This window comes from Fistularia commersonii, chromosome 30 (assembly GCF_037954325.1).
Source record: "Fistularia commersonii isolate RoL2024-O1a breed Wild chromosome 30, RoL_Fcom_v1.0, whole genome shotgun sequence".
In the NCBI taxonomy this organism is placed as follows: domain Eukaryota; kingdom Metazoa; phylum Chordata; class Actinopteri; order Syngnathiformes; family Fistulariidae; genus Fistularia; species Fistularia commersonii.
Genome location: NC_141313.1, coordinates 3,255,376 through 3,274,538, shown reverse-complemented (window position 1 = coordinate 3,274,538; position 19,163 = coordinate 3,255,376). Strand labels below are relative to the sequence as shown.

General features: G+C 41.8%; 1 protein-coding gene across 7 annotated transcripts in view; it reads left to right on the top strand.

The window, feature by feature from the left end:
- Positions 1-1,673: 1,673 nt before the first annotated feature.
- LOC147216123 (myocyte-specific enhancer factor 2D homolog) overlaps positions 1,674-19,163 on the top strand; it is a 28,425-nt gene continuing 10,935 nt past the window's right edge. For all 7 annotated transcript variants that reach the window (XM_086178458.1, XM_086178456.1, XM_086178453.1 and 4 more), the window contains exons 1-7: positions 1,674-1,894; positions 10,203-10,583; positions 14,184-14,387; positions 14,739-14,876; positions 16,286-16,502; positions 18,031-18,087; positions 18,567-18,748. In XM_086178458.1, coding sequence (XP_086034584.1) covers positions 10,530-10,583; positions 14,184-14,387; positions 14,739-14,876; positions 16,286-16,502; positions 18,031-18,087; positions 18,567-18,748 — 852 coding nt within the window. In that variant the 5' untranslated portion in view covers positions 1,674-1,894; positions 10,203-10,529. The remainder of the gene's footprint in view (positions 1,895-10,202; positions 10,584-14,183; positions 14,388-14,738; positions 14,877-16,285; positions 16,503-18,030; positions 18,088-18,566; positions 18,749-19,163) is intronic.

The window sequence follows — 19,163 nt, the reverse complement described above, 5'->3', positions numbered from 1 at the left end:
TCGAAAGCATGAAAACACGGCCTAGTTTGTGGAAAAGGTTATAGGAACTGTAAAAAGTGCTCACAGTGCAAGAGCGTCTCTATTTGCATGTTATTCCATGAGTCGGATGCCTGCATAAGGTCACCTCAGGAGGAACCAACCCTGGCCTTGACAGTAAGTGGATCAAAAGTCAGTCCTCAGTAATCTGTTGGTGCAGGTGAACCAGCGGGGCTAATAGTCTTGTCAAGTGCTTGCACTTTCGTTCCCTCCGCCTGAAAATCAACTGTTCGAAGAATCCAGAGTAAAGTGAACAAGTTGTTTTGATAGAAACCGCTCCCAGTGAACTGAATTCCTACGAATCCTCTTCCTGTAACCGTGACGATTCGACGGGCTAAAAGCGCCGAGCCGGTGAGCTTCTCACGTGACAACAGAGATTCATACCGCTCCGTGGGGTTTGTGAGCGTGCCGACATGAATGTGCTACTTGGTTCCAACTGTCCGTCCGCCCCCCCTCTTCGATGGCCCCCCCCGTGCTGCCGATGGTCCCGCAGCTGCTGAGGTTTCCCCAACAACTTACCCCGCTCGCTCGCGCCTCAGGCTTCACATTTAGACAGCCAACTCACCTCACAGTTTGGCAGAGTCATAAGGTCACTGTGCCACTGGACTCAGCCTATGGCACAACTTCAGTCCATTTTAGGGGTTGAGCCAAGCTCATGTTATGCTAGTCATGTGTAAGATGTGAGTCAGAGTTGCGTGCTGTTAGCCTATTTCCCCTTTGTTTGTTTTTTTTTCTCTTTGAATCAAGGATGTGCTCTTTGAATTGTAAAACGGCTGGCGTGTTGAGTAAGGTTGAGCGGTTTTCTCATCAGATAGTGATTTAGTCAGGAAGCTCGTGCGGACTGTCTTGGGAAAATGTCTATTTTAGAGCCGTGGTTTTTCGTATGAATTACAGGGAGGTGAGATTAACTGCCCGGCAACACTGTAAAAGCGGTTCGGACGATGAACGAACGAGTGCAAGCGCTGATCCTTTGAATTAAAAGCCTAATTACACATGCCTTACTAAAATATTAACATATATTTATACTTCCACAAAGACATGCTTGTTCCTGCGCGTGCAGCCCTTGACCATGTTTTGCAAACACCGGGATAAATCCCCGGAACGTCCACATTTTCCGAACGCGGTGGTTTCCACTGACCAAAAGGGGAGAAATAGAAGAAATCCGATAGACATTTGTGCAGGCGGCGCCAGGATGCCATGCCAGTGTCTGATGGCATGATAAAGAAGGTCGAGGGGGAGGTGGTTTGCAAGATAAACGCATCGCAGAACTCAACGTCCCCCCTCCCCGCCCGCCCGCTTTCCCCTTTCCTTTTGACAGCCTTAACGGGATTTAACAGGCGGTGGGTTCTCAGTTTACAGCGCTGCGGTGTTTACAGATGAGAAAAACAAATGGCCTAGCGGGTTTCCGTGTGGAGAGCAGGGAGGGCACAGTGGGGCTACAGTGACATTTTCCCCCACATGCAAAATCATGCAAAAGGTAAATACTGTGGCGGAGGGATACAAACACTATTGCAGAACATGGCCGTCACCTCCGTCATGTCCTCCCCCGCGGCCCCGCCCACCTCGGTGTGCGGCTCTCTGATTGGACGAGGCTCTGGAACGTCAGCATCTTATTGGATTTTTGACGGGTCAATCACGGGCTAATGTCAATGACGTTGATCAGACACTGGTTTCACTGTATCGCCTGGGTGGACAGTATAGTTACTTAAAAATTAAATGGAGTATAACGCCGCAGATTAATGTAAACAGAGACAGCGCTTCAAACCCGATAATTGGCGTGTGTTAATCCGGAGAGATTACCTCTGCAGCGGGTGTCGGCGGACCCATCTTCGGTTTTTTTATCAGCAATATTTTCAGGGTAAGTGGAGTGATACATTTCCTTCCTGCGTCTTTCTTCTTCGCACCGGAGAGGAACTGCCTGCTTGGTGATTTAAATATACTTAAGTAATACGTAACATTATACTCATTTGTATTAAAGACAAACCGTCTTCTTCGGTTCGGTAAAAAACGTCTTTAACGTGCTAGAAAGTAGTACGTTCCCCTGTTCGCCAAGCCGAGTTGTATGGAGAGTGTAAGGAAGGTAATGGCTGTCGGTCGGTATCGTTTACTAGAAAATTGTGAAATGGCCTGAACGGAGGAGTTCGTCCTTTTTGCTCTTCATTTCAAATCCGACAATATTGTTCCGAAGGATCGCGTTTGATTTGATAAAGCCCGGATACGCGATTAGCAAGTCGTCTTAGCTTCCGACCTGTCAAATTTGATCCTGTAAGGTACCTGTCTGGGCCTGCTTGGTCTCCAGACTCCCATCTGTCATAATGTTTATAGGCTACAGCGACGACTCCTGCTGCCACTTTGTTGTTTAAAAAATAAAATAAAAATGCCATTTATCATCATGTGGATATCCAGCTACCAGATGTAGCTGTTGTGTCATGATGTTAAGGGGGAAAAAAAAAAAAAAACTAACTGCACATTTCAAAGACCTTATTGTTCATCCAGCTGCGTCCCCCCTCCACCCACCCCCTGCCCTTGAAGCTTTACTCTTAAACATGAGCCTCAAGAAGGAAAAAAAAAAAAAAAAAAAAGATATTTCTCTGACTTGATTAGGTTTTTTTTTCTTTTTTTTTTTTTTTTTTTTTTTAGAGCAGTGTGGATGTTTTATTTATTTTTTCATTTTTCTGTGTCACCCGGACCTGTTTTAAAGTAGGCCAGGTTGCTGGAGATGCACCATGTGAAGCTCCCTGCAGATGGATCCATACAAACATCTGCAGGAAGTAAAGGATCGCTGATTTACAATGTAGATGGCAAATCTCGCCGGATCAGGATTTGCACCCCCGGCTTGTTTTAACGGATCAATACTTACTTTATACGTGAAGTACATTTCTGCCTTTGTCGCTCCGTTGCACTGCGTTGTATCTAGTTGTCCGTCCTGATCCTCGCTGTCGTTTTGTCCTCCACCAAATCGCCGAGAGTAAGCGAGCTCTCGAAACGCCCAAGTTCTTGCGAACCAGAGCTCTAAATGGATGCCAAGATAAACAGATTTGAACAGATTTCTTGAAGCTGCGATTCCTTTAGGCGGCATTCAGATTTCATTATGAGCATCATTTATAAAGTGGGATTTTTTTTTTTTTTCCTCTTGTCCCTCAGGGCAAATAAAGCGCAACAAAATAACAAATACGGCCCTATCGAAATGAAAGGAAAGTTCACAAGGCGCTTGATAAGTGCTCGGATTTGACTATTAGCAGCTGGTTTCCCATTAAAATGTCAAAACTTTACACTTCCTTTTCAGAAAGTCCCGACTATAAAATGTTAATATATGCCTGTTTCAAAGCTCCTCGTTTCACTGAGTATCGGGCGTTTGACAGCCTGTCTGCACCATCATATAGCAAGATATGCTGTTTAATTTCCTCATTCAGTCCGTAGCAAATTGTTTCTATTTGTTACTCACAGGCAATTGCAAGTCATCGCTTTTATCCACAACAGTCATGATTTGAAGGTTTCTGCAATTACCTTCAAACCGTACGCCTCAAACGATGTCAGTTCACAAACAGCTGGGAATAACATTGGTTAATTTAATGTACTCCTAGCGCCGCATTTGAATGTGAGTTAAATGCATCGTTGATCTGACCGTATATGCAAATGGTGTTTTCCTTCAGGCCTAAGGCAAACCTCTACAGAGAGTTGGTTTTTTTTTTGCAAGTTGCTGGTAGTTTTCATTTGCTCCGCTGCTCTCATTACCTTTCCTAATCTTGTGCTTCAAAACATGCACAGAGATACAGAGTAATGGAAACCTGGACGGTAAATTTTGATTTTGATTTCTTGATTGACATTGTTGACACAATGAAATCTTCTTTAGCTTTTTATGTCAAATTTAACTACTTGAAATTGATTTTTAAACCCGTATGTGAGTATTGATCACAGTAGGAGAGTGTAAGGGGTTCTCGTTCGATCTATGCAACAGACGGTTTTCAAAGGTTTGTGGCGAAGTCCTCACTGGATTAATCCAAAGGTTGGGGAAATTGCCAAAGAGCTATTAAATGTGAAAAGTAAATTTTAAGTTTTGAGTGGAGTACTGTAGAATTGTGGTCCGCAAGAAGGAACAAAGCAAAATAGGGCTTGAATTACATTTAAACACGCTCTGTTTCTATTTATTGATTTGTCCTGACGATTGAAGATGACGATTTTGTTTCGGTTCCTCCTTTTACATGATAATTCATTTTTAAGATACATTAAAAAAGAAGTATGTCAACATCATTGTATGTAAGTAAAACTGAAGTGAAGAATAGTATGCAGTGCCAGAGTAAGGCCTTGAATCAGAAAGGAAGAAAAAACCTTGTGCACGCAATAACTCAAACCTTCTCATTAAAAGACACGCACTTTACAGTGAGAGGAGAATTAAGAGTCTTTGTCCACATCCAGGCTTTGAAAAATACGATATGCTTTTTGCCAGAATGGATTGGGAAAAAAAAGTTGTTTAATGGTTAGTTGTTTGTTTTTGTTTTTTTTACAACTGAAGATATGGTTCACAAAGCTGCAGTGTGGACTGCTCGCAGGTAACACGGACATGAAATTAATTCTTTGAGGATCTTCTTGTTGCAGGATTGACGCCGGGCATGATATGATAGTATCAGGATCCAGAGATTTCTGAGACACTTGATGGACATAACAGTTCATCCACAATATGTCCGGGTGTGTGCCAAGTTGTAAAAAAATTGGCAGAAGACAGAAACAATTTACTTACACGGTTAATATTCATGAAACTCTTAAGCATGTAATGAATCATAATTGTCAATGAGGAATGTGTGAAAAACTACCAGCTGTTTGAATAGAAATATTAATATTTTGCGCCAGTTGGCAGCTCGATGAGGTGTTGTCATACTGAACGGGATCCGCATTTTGCCCCGACTCAAATGGCGCCGCAAACCCAGATGACCGCATGAGCGCAGAGACCTAAAACCTTATCTGAGAGCCGTGGATCGGCAAGCGTCACTGAGAGTCACGTTCCGGGCTCAGACCATTTATCTCAAGGCCTTGGCACATTTCATTGGTTTGTGCATAATCCACTAAAGGTCACTGCCACTAATTACACTACTCCAAAACAGACAGATGACGACCCTGAGCTTGATTGCACTCCCCTTCATCAGAAGAATATTCAAGGGTTGCATAACCATCACTTGGATGATTCAAATAACATGTGTGGCCCAATTTTATTCCCAGAATGACCAAATGCTTGCCCTCTTAAAATAATCAGGCCAACGTGGTGCAGTTGGAACTCCTCTCAGTTGTCACTTTTATACTTTTCGAATGATCGTCTTTGAACAGACCTGAGGGGGAAGAAAAAAAACAACAAAACAAAACGGCATCCTTTGTGCTTCTCGGTTTCCGGTTAGACACCAAGCGAGGCCGATCTGGCCGGACGCCGGACTCCGCCGTAGCCAAACGGGAACCTCATTATTCTGGAGTCCGATCAGTCCTTCGGCCAGCTCCTAATTGAGCCATCAGTGCCTTAAGGGGGGTAGAGGAGGGACGAATGTGTCAATTACAGTAATGAGGGGGGCAGCCATGCAGAGGGCAGTCGGGGGGAGGGAGGCTTGAAAGAAGCCTCACAGCGGAGCCCCATTCTACTGAGTCCATGTCTAATCAAAGATAATATTGTAGCCTGACAGTGACAGTGTTAGTAGAGTCAGCGGGGAATTGTTTTTAAAAATAATTTCTTCCTCTCGCGGTTGGATATCTCAACATGTCTGGTTGCGGTAATTGTTTGGAGCCGGTGCCCTACATTTACGCCATTACGAATGGTCCACGGCCACCGACATGTTTTGCTTTGAGCGCTCTACAAAACCGATGACTTATCGCCGTTTAGTCATATTGTTAGGACCGACCCCAAAGCCCGGCTGAATTCAGAGGCGATGGCGTTATAACTAAGAGGGACGATGCCTCCGGTGTGAGCGAGCCACGAGCGGCGGGCTGCGGACGTTCTGGGATCGGCGATCGGCCGCATCGACGGAGCCGTTTCCAAACGTTTGCTGTTGAAGGATTAATTAATGAGCGCTGTCAAACCAGGGGTCACTCAATGCCGCCTCTGCCGACACATCATCACTCCGCTGTCATCATCTAATGTTATTCGAGTCGAAGGCGCGCTGCTGTTGAAGGACGGAATGTTAAGTCGCTTGTTTACTCTCTACCTGCGTGTGAGAAAAATATTAGTCGGATATTTGTCCATTCAACTGTCTCCTTGAATGGGAATTTCAAATATAGAGCGAGCGCCGGTCTGTTTTAAGTCTGCGGTTTTATTCCTATCACAAGGAGATTATTCGTTTCTCGAGACTGATGAAGACGGATCTGTTCAGTGCCTTGTGAAATTGTCTCCTTGACAACCGAGTTTGTGCCCGAGAGACAGTAATTGAGGTTTTACACTGATGCTTAATTGCAATTCGAGCAACGTGTCTCTGTTTACATTGTGCTGCTTTGGGGACTTGTGTGCGTGTGTGCGTGCGTGAGAATTCCGTGAATTTCAGACATTGTTTAGTTAAAATGTAAGGCTGATGTTTATACCATTTGAAATAGGCATGTTTTTCTTTATTAAAACATGCACAGTTCCCTTTTAAAATCCGAACATCACAAAATGCTATCAACATTTCTGGCTGTAAAAGCTGTTTATAAATATGGTGAGCATAAACATGTTTTCCTCATATATTTCCTAACTACGACAGCTACTTGGCAACAGCAGCATTATAAGAGATTTACTTTAACTTCTTTTACTGACATAATGATGTTTTCCAGTAAATTGGCAAAGTCAGCGGGTTTGACATGTGGGGTACCAGCATACAACGAGAAAAAGGGTAACACAAAATGTCAAACTCCATAGGTTTTGAACTTTTTATGTGGCGCAAACTGTTCATTTCATCCCCCGGTGCCGAAACTCCCCCTTCATCATCATGGTGGAAGATGGTTGCAACAGGGGGAGGTGCCAAGCGGGGCTCTGAGGGACAGGGAGGGGTGTACGCGTGAGTCAAGTGACCCGATCCAGCCGGGAAAATACCAGTTTGAGGCGTTTGTTACCCTCTGTAATGCGTGTTTCCACTCCCATGTCCTGTATTGCTTTCCCGTGGCCAGTCTGTTGTGATTGTTTATTTAATGAAGGATACTGATAAAATGATAATGACGTGATCAGACTCAGTTGTCACTCCATGGGTAGACTGCTGAATTACAGCAAACATGATAATCTTGACTTTTTTTTTTTTTTTTTCTTGAGATCGCAATTGTGTAATATTTTATTATTTAAGCGAATTACTCACCGACTTTGACAGTGGCATTTCATTTTTTCCGTCTGCCCCTGACCAAACTCCCTCAGGACAGGATGTGGAGGGTCAAGACTGGAGGGAAAACTTGACACAGTTGCCACAGTGCTGCGTTCGTGTGCGAGAAGAAGAACAGGAATTAGGTGATGAAGTCGCTTTCACAGGGGCAGATACAGTAATAGGTGAAGGGTGGAAATTGATAAAGATAAAGTTTTGAAAAGCTTGAAGTGTTCATTTTCACTTCCAGGAATTCTGTGAAAAGGGGATACAGAATTTCCCTGTCCCCAGATATGTATCTGGACACTGATTGGGGAAAAAAAGTGAAGAATTTAACTAGATAATATGTATTTTTCTCTCAATAAAATTCAATAATACTTATTTATCCGTTGCTGGTAAGGTTAAAGTCCAAAATAGATAAATTGACAATGACATTAATCATCGGTTGCAGCCACGGAGTCAAAAAAACCAGTGTGAACCAGAGTTTCTGTTTTTCTTTGGGTCCAGTTGCCAGGCAACCAGCGGAGACGCCAGGAAGTTACAGTTCACAGTCAAGAAAATATTCTTGCACACAACCTCCCTTTTAAAAATGTCATCTTTTTTTACACCTCACTGTTTAGCCGGCTTTAATGAAACAAGTCACAGTGTGATAATTAGTGAGGTCTGGAGGTGCTGGCAGGCTCTGGGCAGAGACCTCAGTCTTTATGCTAAGCTAAATAGCAAGTCAGCCGTGAGCTTGAAATCTCTCCATCTCTTCCAGAGAGCCAAGTATATTTCCTAAAAGCCACTAAATTCCTTCCTTTTTTTTTTTTGTTTTCAGTTTTGTGTTTTACATTTTTGGATATTAAGTCAACATTTCACCGCAGTTTGTCATTTATAAGTTGACTTCGTAATTCTCAATATTTTAAACCTGACTTTGTCAGACTGTAACTACAATCCTTTTGAATCGCGGGGTTAAAGGTGCATATCATGGCGACCTGCTTTGATTTCCCGTCACACAAAATTGCATTGATTGTTTGAGCGGTGTCATCTCACGGCCCTAAAGGGGCGCGTACATTGTGCGAAGAAATCACGCTACACCCGCTGACTTGCAGGTTTAAGTTCATTGTAGGGTGCGAATCAATTACATCTATCATTGATTTGTCCACTTGACCTCTCCACCCTTTCATGTGTTTTAAAATGGATTACATTGTTCCTACTAGTTGAGCTGCACGACACAGAAGTAAAATAAATTGGTGATATCAGTCCGTCATGGGATGTCGTCAGCTATATAAAACAAGTGTTCCCGCTTCTATGTCAACAAACAACAATGGGGTTGCACAACGACATAGCGATGTTACACAATGTGAGACCAAACAAAAGGAGATTTGAAAAATAAACTCAGTATGTGAATTGAGAAGACACAACAACCTATTCCTCAAGTGATTCATCAAGTTACTAAGGTCATCAGCAACACATTTCAAATAAACATAGTGCTCTACGGATCTGACTGCTCAATGCAGTGCAGTGAAAGCACATTATTAGTTCGAATTTGAACATTTGTTTGCATGCTTTTTCTCTCTAAATCTCTAGACGGTGACTGCCAATTTGCTCCCACTGTTTTACTTTGATTTCTAAACAGTTCAAGGAGCAGAGCGGAAAAGCTTTTGTATTTTGATGTTTTTGCAGCAGGTTGACTGAAGACTAAATTATCTGTAGGTTTCGATCAAAACTGAAAGTATGGTCCTGTATGCGGTCCCGTGATTGGCAGTGGACCGATGGAGGATCCGCTAGGGTCTCTTGGTTTCGCTGCACAAAGGTGTTATGGATTTAGTGTTCCCTGTGACAGTTACACAAAAACAGTGATGCAGAAAGTGTGAATGCGTGTGAGCATTGCACTACATGAGTGTTTCATGCTTGCAGCAACACCTCCGGCTACTGGGATCTCGACGGCGCTGCGAGATGCTCAGACAGGAAAGAGCGTCCGCTCCTCCCCGCAGCATCCAAAACACCTCTGTAGATTCAGACAGGGCGAAATATATCACTGAATTTATGGTAGAATTTATTTTAAAACATTTTCTGTCTGACAAAATTATGGAGGATGCCGGATATCTCCGCCAGGGAATTGTGGTATTTCTTGAACATTCCGAGCACACGCAGCAAGAAACTGTCAGTGAGACGTAGAACCTCCCGCACTAACGCTTGGGTTTTTATTTTGCACTTTTATGTTAAAGCCTTTAGTCAATAATGAGGCCGTTCTTTTAGAACAAGGCTGATTTTAATTGTTCTGTATATCCTTACCCAGAACTTCATTAGAAAGAAAGATTGTGATTTTTCAAACTGCCACCCCACTCCCACACTGAAACTCCCCGTAAACTGTAAACGACCTCAAAACTGTGGTATGAACTGAGCAGTGAACTCTGCGTGGCCCTAATCTCCAAGTTAAAGCATATCCGCTAAGTATAGATATTTTGCTTTTCCCAGATGAGATTTTACTTAAATTTCCCATCTTATGGCGGACCGGTTCCGAGCTGAACTTGGCGGTTTTTACCACAACAGCGGAGGCCAAAGAAGGCTCTTCTCCCCTCGTGTTTGTTTTGAACACCCTTGACTCGCTTCTTCTCCCAAGACCAGAGTCTGACTGAAATCCCTCAGTCGCCCATCGCGGTTCCTCATAATCAGACAGCATGATCGTCTCTTGTCGCCAAGCAAATGATCGGACAATGTTTTCCTTCTGCCGCGAATCACCGCAGCAACCGGTTCAGGGTTTATGTATTGATGGGAAAAAGTTGTCCCCCATCAGTCAACATACATTGATCTCGCACGTGCCAAGTCTTGTGTATATAAATATGAAGAATGACCGAGTGACGTTTCTTTTTCTGTCTCCCTCAGGAGAGGAGTGACTTCCTCCTCGTTGCAGCAGCTGCAGGGAAGTTTCTCAGTTTGGTCTCCGCTCGGCGCACAATGAACTGAGGCTCCTGCATCGCCTCCATCGCTCACATCTCTGCTGCAGCCATTTTTCACCTGCTGCCTGTCGGCGAAGGAGTTGACCTTGTTGCTTCACCGCATCTGGGCAGAGAAATGTGTCTGCGCGAGTATCCTCGCATGCATGACTCTGTCTGAGTGTTTATTAGCTGAAGTAAGAGCTTTTAGGCAGCACTGAGAGGCACTTCTTCACTTGACCGACTGCGACATTTGTCTTTGTGACTGCAAAGCATCATGGGTAGGAAAAAGATTCAGATCCAACGGATCACTGATGAAAGAAACAAGCAGGTGAGCGTCGCTTTGTTTGTCTTTTGTTTTGTTTTTTTCTCAATATTGAGGTGTGTGTGATTTCTTTTTTCTTAATGTTGAGGTGTGTGATGAGTCATCCTGATGATAATTATCATCAGGATGACTCAGTCGAAACTGCTCGAAACTATAATTTTATCAGTCTGGGAGAAAATCTCAATATTGTGTCATTCTTCACTAAATGTGAAAGTTGTTACAGAATTAATACCTAAAGAAATACTTTTAAACAAGAATCAGTTTTTAGGATTGTGCATTTGAGCAAACATTTCAAATCCTGGGAAAAAAACGGTTTTGTTGAAAAGTGCTTATTTATTTGAGCAGGACAAATGCGTGAAACAATACTACATAAGTGAAATACAATAATGACACTTGCAAACAGGTTTCTGGCTACAGCTGATATGAAACTCCTGCCCCGGTTACACTTAAAACCATTAAGATAATACCAGACATTAAAGAAACAACGGTACTTACACCAAATCATGACACAGACGGGGATCTAAATGGGAACAGTTGTCAGTAACACCATAATTGCATGACCGTAAACCATTTTGAAAGTGGGAAAAATGTCAACAAAATAGGTACTGATGCTCAGGTATTGGATTTGCAGGTATTATCTTTCATCTGACTCTTTCATAGCTAAATATGAACATTCTGCTCTGAAAATATGTTGCCATAATAACGTCCTTATCGATAGTCATTAATTACATGTTAAATGTTCACAAGTGGTGCCTGGTTATTCACTTTCAACGAATCGCAGGTCGTGGTTGAAGTGGAACACTGCTAAAACTGCTCTTCATTATTCTCTCCCATATTCCACCTATTTTTCTTGTCGCCACCTCTTAATAGATATTGAGCTCAATTTCAGTGCCATAACTTTTAAACTTAACCAAAATATTTGGATAAAAGGTGTTTGTGTGTGTGCTTCTGTTGGAAGCTGAGAATGGGCAGAGTGCGATATCGATAATTCAATATCCGCCCATTATCTATACGACTTATCCTGCACAGAGGGTCGCGGTGGGGCTGCGGTCAAAGCGACGGGGTTTAACCTTTACCAGACGCCAGTGGATTACAGGGCGCCATATAGAGGCACACAGCCATACGCGCTGTCATTCACATCGAAAACACTCCCAGGCTCTTCCTGCTGTCAGTTAAACGTGCTAAAACCACTGAGCCACTGACACCCCCCCCCCCCACACACACACACACACAATTGAGTGTTTAAATTAATTTTTTAAATTTACATTTTGTTATTGATTGACTGAAAGATGTGGGGTAATGAACGGTTGCTCGTGTTGTCATATTAAATGAAAAAGAATTGAATTCACAATTATTAGTGAAGTGCATCTCAATGTAAACCAGTTAACTCATTAAATAAGTACATTTTATCCCGGTGTGTTATCTGTATTTTCAGGATGAAGGCAGGGTCTTGATTTATTGTCACACTGAAGGCTCGGCGGGACCCGTATTTGACATCATATTTGACATCATGCTTGTGTTAGGGTTTCATTTTGAAAACATCCTGAGGTGAAAGGAAGTCTTCATGTAGCTGTTTTTAAGAATTCAGCTCCATTTGTTGAAAGTCCCCCGCAACCACCCGCCAACACACAAACACACACACTTCTCAGTAGGGACTGATTTGGATTAGTGTTGTGAAGAATCTGCTGATCAATTGCTTTGTATCAAAGCGTCCTCAAAACCGCAGACTATTTTGTCTCCTTTGCCTTGTTTTATTTTTCAATCTCCAAGCAAACTGTCACGTCATGTGTTCATTTCTTCTTTGTCCCGGCTCCGCTTGGCTCATAGCTCCTGTTTGTAAAATACCTCCGCAATTTAATGGTTTTCAATTGTTTGCTTTCTCCGACGGAGCGAGGAGCTCCACAGCTCAGTCAGTACCGGTCCGTCTCCTCCCTCCTTGTCATTTCAGGGTTATTAAATAATATGTCAATACTGTATCGCAGATCCCTGTAACTTTTCTTCAGTAATTGTGTCTCAGTAAAACATGTTCCAAGCTGAATGGGAGCAAATGAGGGGCCAATTATAATGGATCCGCATCATCTAAATATAAGCTCATCAATGGGCGGTTCTCTTTTGAGTCTATTTTTTTTTTCCCACCTCTGCCTGTTGGTGTAACAGTGCTGTGCTTCTTCAAGATATTTGTTCACTGTGGAGGAGTGAATGATGAATGTGTCTCATGAAGCAAAGAAAAATGATGCAGTAACGTTGTTTTATCTGACATTATTATCTGGTGTAGCCACCGACCTCCAAACACAGGAGCCAAGGATTCACAGCACCCACTTTCCTCAGAGTTGGTTAAAGATTGCAAACCCTCAATGGTGCTCTAACAACCTATTATAGTCATATTCTTTTTCACAATTCAGTACAGGTTATTGATTTGTTTCCAAAAGAGTCTAAATTCTGAATTTTCATTCGATGATTCATAGATCGTTTTTGCTTGATAACCTCCAGCCGCTCCCTAACCCGCATCCCCGCTCACACAGACCTGCATTATTAAAATTTTTATTACATATTTTTCTGTAAGGGACTTGAACACACAGCAGTCGACAGTGGCACACATACAATATAAATGCCTGTGCATGTCTCAAAAGAAAGAGAGTCGGGATCGAGGCAGTTTCCCTGTTTCATCCCAGACCTGCGTGTTTGGCTGCATATGCTTGAGACAGCAGATGTATTTTATTAAAGAAGCTGAACAAAACAGCTGACACGCACACGCACACACACTCACACACTGTTTGCTCCATCCGAGTCCGTGCAGCTCAGTTTGATCCCGGGCAGCAAAGATGCTTAAATGGCATCCCGGTCACAGAACTGACAGCATACGCATGCATATTTACATGCACTGCCATTCTTTGTAGTTATACATAAAAATCACATTCACAAATGTAATGCAGTAGTTTCAGTTCATTTTGAAATATTTAATGGTGTTATATTAGTTTTTCCATAATTGGTTCAGCTACTTCACAGCTTTTTTTCCACCATGGTTATGCTGTCTCTTTTAGTATACATTTGTTAAAATGACAGTTCTGCCATCAAGCCTTTCTACTTTTTTCAGTTGTTTAAATCGGCCTACATTCTCTGTCTGTGTGATCCTTTTTTATGTGAAATGAGAGAAACGTATCCCCTCCTCTGGTCCCCCAGATGTTTTAATTTTTCCATTTTTATCCCTTTTTGGAAAATTGATTTTGACACCCTTGATTTATCTCGCGTGATTAATATGCTTAATGCATCACAAAGCAACTGAAAGATTATTCATGTTATCATTTCTCTTTAATCTGTTCGTATGAATATTTGATTTGCACGTCTGGACTGGTGTATGTATTATGAACGACTCAGTCAAAGGAATAAGAAACAGGATCCTGTAATTCAACATTGAACAGGGTGTAAAACATCTTCACTGTCCTCTGAGAATTCGATGTATTAAAAGTTGTACTTCAGTTCTCAGGATGAAAGCATCAACAAATAACGGTCTTATTATCTTCAACTCGTATGTATATATGTATGTATTTATGTATATACGTATTTTTTATTTTTTCCTCACCTGCCTCGTGATTTTTCTTTCCCCAGGTGACATTCACAAAACGAAAATTCGGCTTGATGAAGAAGGCCTACGAGCTGAGTGTCTTGTGCGACTGCGAGATTGCCCTGATCATCTTCAACCACGCCAACAAGCTGTTCCAGTACGCTAGCACCGACATGGACAAGGTCCTGCTCAAATACACAGAGTACAACGAGCCGCACGAGAGCCGGACCAACGCCGATATCATCGAGGTACTTCACTGAGGAATCCGACATTAAATTGTGCAAGAACGTGAACTTTTTAATCCCAATAATGGAAGGCGGAGACTTTAATCCCAATCCCAAGTGATAGTTGAATGCGGTCATATCAAGTCTGCGCTTGCTCAAACGCCGTACATTTGCACGGTCCAACCAGATTCATTGTAAAGGCGGTTATCACGTGTAGTTTTTTATTCACATCGAAAAGTACGTTGTTACTCCCGATCAAGGGGGTTATGTCTTGAGCAGTGTTACAACTTAAGCGTATGTTTAGCTTGTACTAGTAGAAGAATGGTTTCCTAGATCGTGACACTTAACTTATGACTCCCATCCATCCTCATGTAGACTTTGAGAAAGAAAGGCTTTAACGGCTGCGACAGTCCGGAGCCCGACGGCGAAGACTCCATTGATCAAAGTCCTCTAAATGATGAAAAGTACCGGAAGACCACAGAGGACTTGGATGTTCTGTTCAAACGCTATGGAGTAAGTTGTGCGTGACGTCTTATGCGCTGTTGCACTGTACTTATTGATATCTAATGTCCTTTTCGATTTTTTTTTTTTTTTTTTTTTTTTCAAAAACAAAGTCTGCTATTATGTACTTTCTTTGGAAAAAAAAAAGCTGCCAGGAATTTAAACAAAATCCAAACTCTATGAGCGCGCCATTTACAAACGAGTAGCATGATTGGTATAAATTGTGCTAAATCGTATTTAATCTCGATCAAACGCAGCGAATGGTTTCAAAGTAGTCACATTTATCAACCTGCAAAAGTGAAGAGTGTCGGATGAAGTGTCAGCTCTACGAGCTTTCTTTAAAACAATTCGCTCACTTAACAGAAGCCCCTATTGTACTCGTAACAGTGGTTTGCCATACAATTCAATGAAAATGAGACAGGGAGTGAACCCCCCCCCAAAAAAAAAAAAAAAAACGGTGTGAGAATGTTGAGAAAAATTAAATGGCACTTTTCCTAAAGGTTTCAAGATTCAAGGAGCTTTGCTCAGTCTTGTAGTTTTTGTCTAACCTTGCAATTACAAAAAGACCCCACCGTTGCCACCCAAATATAAGACAGTATGATCATGATATGTATATGTATATGTATGGTCTAAAACCGACCAAAACAGAGCTATGAGTAACACACAGGTAGTTAAAGACCAGGTGTAAATTGAGTTTGATCAATCAAACCCTGAATATTTGTCTTTCAACTATTATTCAAGAAGTTAGTTGGGTGTAACAACATGTTCAAGCTGTCTGGTACTTAGTTTATACTTTTCCAGGTGGAAAGAACTTACAGCTGCTGCTTCTCAGCTCTGACCGTGTCTTTTGAAACTTTGCAGCTTTTGCATGAATTGAATTATTGTCGTGTCTTAGCACAAGAATCACTGTGTCAACTTTCCTCCCAAAAGCCCAAGACTTAACTACTTACTGTATTTGAGCTCCTGATTTACTCACATGGTCCTTTTATTGTCAAATATCAAATTTACAGCCTAATGTGGTTCCAGTGTCTTTTAGGAAAGCACATTTTCTCCAAACAAAATCCCACAGAAATTGGAAGATTTATTTGCCTGATTGATACGTGCTGAAAAACACATCAAGGCCGCACTGATATATCAGCACCACATGTTTTTAGTGTTTATATTTCCTAGAAAATATGAAAGCCGTGGTTTTACATGAAAAACTTATGTGTGTCGATTTTGGTAGCACACCACAACCATGTGATTTTTTTTATTCTTTTATTTTTTCCAGAGCATCTGTCATATTATTACATGCATTGTGGTACAATCGGTTATCAGTTGTGGTGGGAAAAGAAGAAACTTTTAAGAAAACAGATGGCGCAGCTGAGCACGGCACCGGTTTTATGTGATTAAAACTGATATTTCCCTTTCCCATTGTGCAGCAGTCCACAGCTCCGCCCCAGACGTTCTCCATCCCCATCACAGTCCAGGCATCCAATCAAAGCACATTGCAATTCAGTAACCCTGGAAACGCACTGGTAACTACCTCCTATGTAACATCATCAACGCTCACGGATACCCACCTCCTGTCGCCACAGCAACCGGCTCTTCAGAGAAATACGGTATCTCCCGGGTTGCCACAGCGACCAGCCAGTGCAGGTAAGCCAGACATGCTCCTCTGAGTTTGGTGAGATGGATCTCATTTGTAGACTTTAAAAGCATCTATGGAATCTCATTGTAATCCTTTAGAAAACCTCCTTTGGGTTTTCAGGAGATATACTTTGGATATTCAGCAATGACCAGATGAAAAAAATGACTTGGTGTCATGCCAAAACATTTATTCCACTTTTTCCCCAATAGGATGTGACTGTCACATCCCCTTTTAGTAGATGTTAATCACTGAAGTGCAGCAGGCTATCTTCCAACTTATTATTGTTTCATTTCTGTAGCAACCAATCATAATGACGGAGAAACAAAGGATACTTGCAAAACACTCTTAGTCACCATTTACTGTTTTTTTTTTTTTTTTTTTTTTTATGTCTTGAGTATAATTCAAGATAATGTTGGCAGTAAACTGTGTAGTGCTTGTTTTAAAATATCAGAGTCCAACAGTATCTGATTTTGCACAAGCCAATGGGAATTTTTGTGAGCAACAACCAGCATCCCAGAATGAGATTGTAACAGCAGAAAGACATGAGCTGAACATCAGAAAGACTCGCGAGTTTTGTTTCTAGGTGGAAACAAAACTCGGGACGCCTGTCGGGTCTTAACGATAAAATCACATGTCTGGGGCCAAAGTGGAAAACACAATATCACTGTCGAGAGATGGTGAGTTTCATGTTCTGTGGAATCGGGTGTCTGGAACATGTTGGTCTTTTTCTCGTCACCAAGGCAACGTCGAACAACATAAAGTCAAAGTGAATCGTTGTCTGTACTCATAATGAAATGATTGGCATTAGATTTATTGGACAATAACATTAAAAACCCACATTCAACCAAGCAGCCATGTCGCTAGCCTGCTGGGATCCTGCTGATATAAAACAAACCGATATGATGTTTTGAATATGAAATAGTAATCTCTAACTTTTTCATATCCGCCGATGCTAATATATCAGTGAAAGGCTGATATTAGCAGATAAAATCTGTCGGCTGTTTCGCCTGCAGCGCTCTCCTTTACAAGATAATAAGAAAATGTTAGGGAATAAAACTTAATTTTTAATCTATAACATAAGTAATTGACTAACAACGTCAGTATATTCTCAACGTTTTTGCTTTAACTGGTTTCTTCACACAAATAAATATGTTAGTGTCCCATCTTAAGTATTTCAATCATATTATTTACACTAACACAGTTTTCGCGCTGTGCCCTGCTCTCCGGATTCAACAATGTGAATAATCTTATATTCTGTGGGTTCCTGTTCATTCAGTGAGATGTCAAGTTTATTTTTCATATTAGAGATGGTGGAGATTTTGACTTAAGTTCTGTGCGGGTGCAGTTTTGTGGAACTCACTACTTTTTTGACACTCGCTAATGTTTCACATTAAAACTGTTACGCTGCTGTGACAAAGGAATTTCCCTTGTGGGGATCAATAAAGTTTATCTCATGTTACATTAAAAAATGGTTATGTTGGTGAGTTTCCAGGTCTCAGGGAGGTTCTTTCTATTCATTGAATGTGTTTTTAATAGGCGCTCTCCTCGGAGGAGACCTGAATAACTCCAACGGTGGATGCCCAAGTCCAGTCCGTGAGTAGATTTACTTTCTGAAAATCGAGCTCGGCTCATCATTGTGCTATTCTCTCTTTTCTCCCTGATGAGTGTTTTGGTGTCTGGTTAGTATTAAGGGCATTTATATCCCGTCCCCGGCACCATTTGTGATTGATACCACCTGCAACATCAACAGACGTGGTGGATTCCAGTCTCTTCCTCCATTTATCTCTGAAGATCCCTGCACAAAAAAAAAAAAAAAAAAAAGGGGGTTATACCCCCGTGTTTTTTTTTCTTAAATATCTATATTATGTGGATGGATATAAATAGATGTTCCTGCCGACAATATCTTTTACATTTGAGTTGTTTTTTTTCAGTTCTTAATAGAAAAACCTTTTAGAGGCTTGGCTTAACCCCGCTTTGATTGTGCACACAGCCCGCGCCCCTCTGTCCACTTTTTGTTGACCTGTTTGATTCCGCCATTGATTTCTGTGTATTTACACTTTTATCTCCCGCAGCTAATGGATACACCAGTGCCAGGGCCTCCCCGGGCCTCCTCAGCGTTTCCAACGGCAACAGTCTGGGGAAAGTAGTCCCGGCCAAGTCTCCACCCCCACCTCCCAGCCCCCAGATGGTCAACAGCCGCAAGCCAGACCTTCGAGTCATCACCTCACAGGGCGGAAAGAGCCTCATGCAGATGGTGAGCTTAACCGAGCTGAACTTAGTGATGTCTGGGTTTTGATTAGATAACCTTTTTTTAATATTATTCAATTCAGGAGAATAAATGTTAAAAAAAAAAAAAAAAAAAAAAAAAAAAAGAAGTAGGAAATTTCAGTGTGAAGAAGTAAAATGAACAAAGCAAGAAAAAAAAAAAAACAATCTCCTCTCCTGAAAGTTATAATCATGGCTGGGGCTGTTTTGGTTTGGTCAAACATCTGGCTAAAGGATGACAAGGAACGGTTGGAATATTCTTTTGGTTTATATTGAAGTCAGCAAGAATGAATAAAGGCTGTGTACCGTTTTTGTGTATCCAGTAAGGATGGCGGGGATTTGTGCTTCATTGTCACTTCTTCTCCTGCCGTTGTGTTAGATAAAACCAGCCTCTCCTTGACACA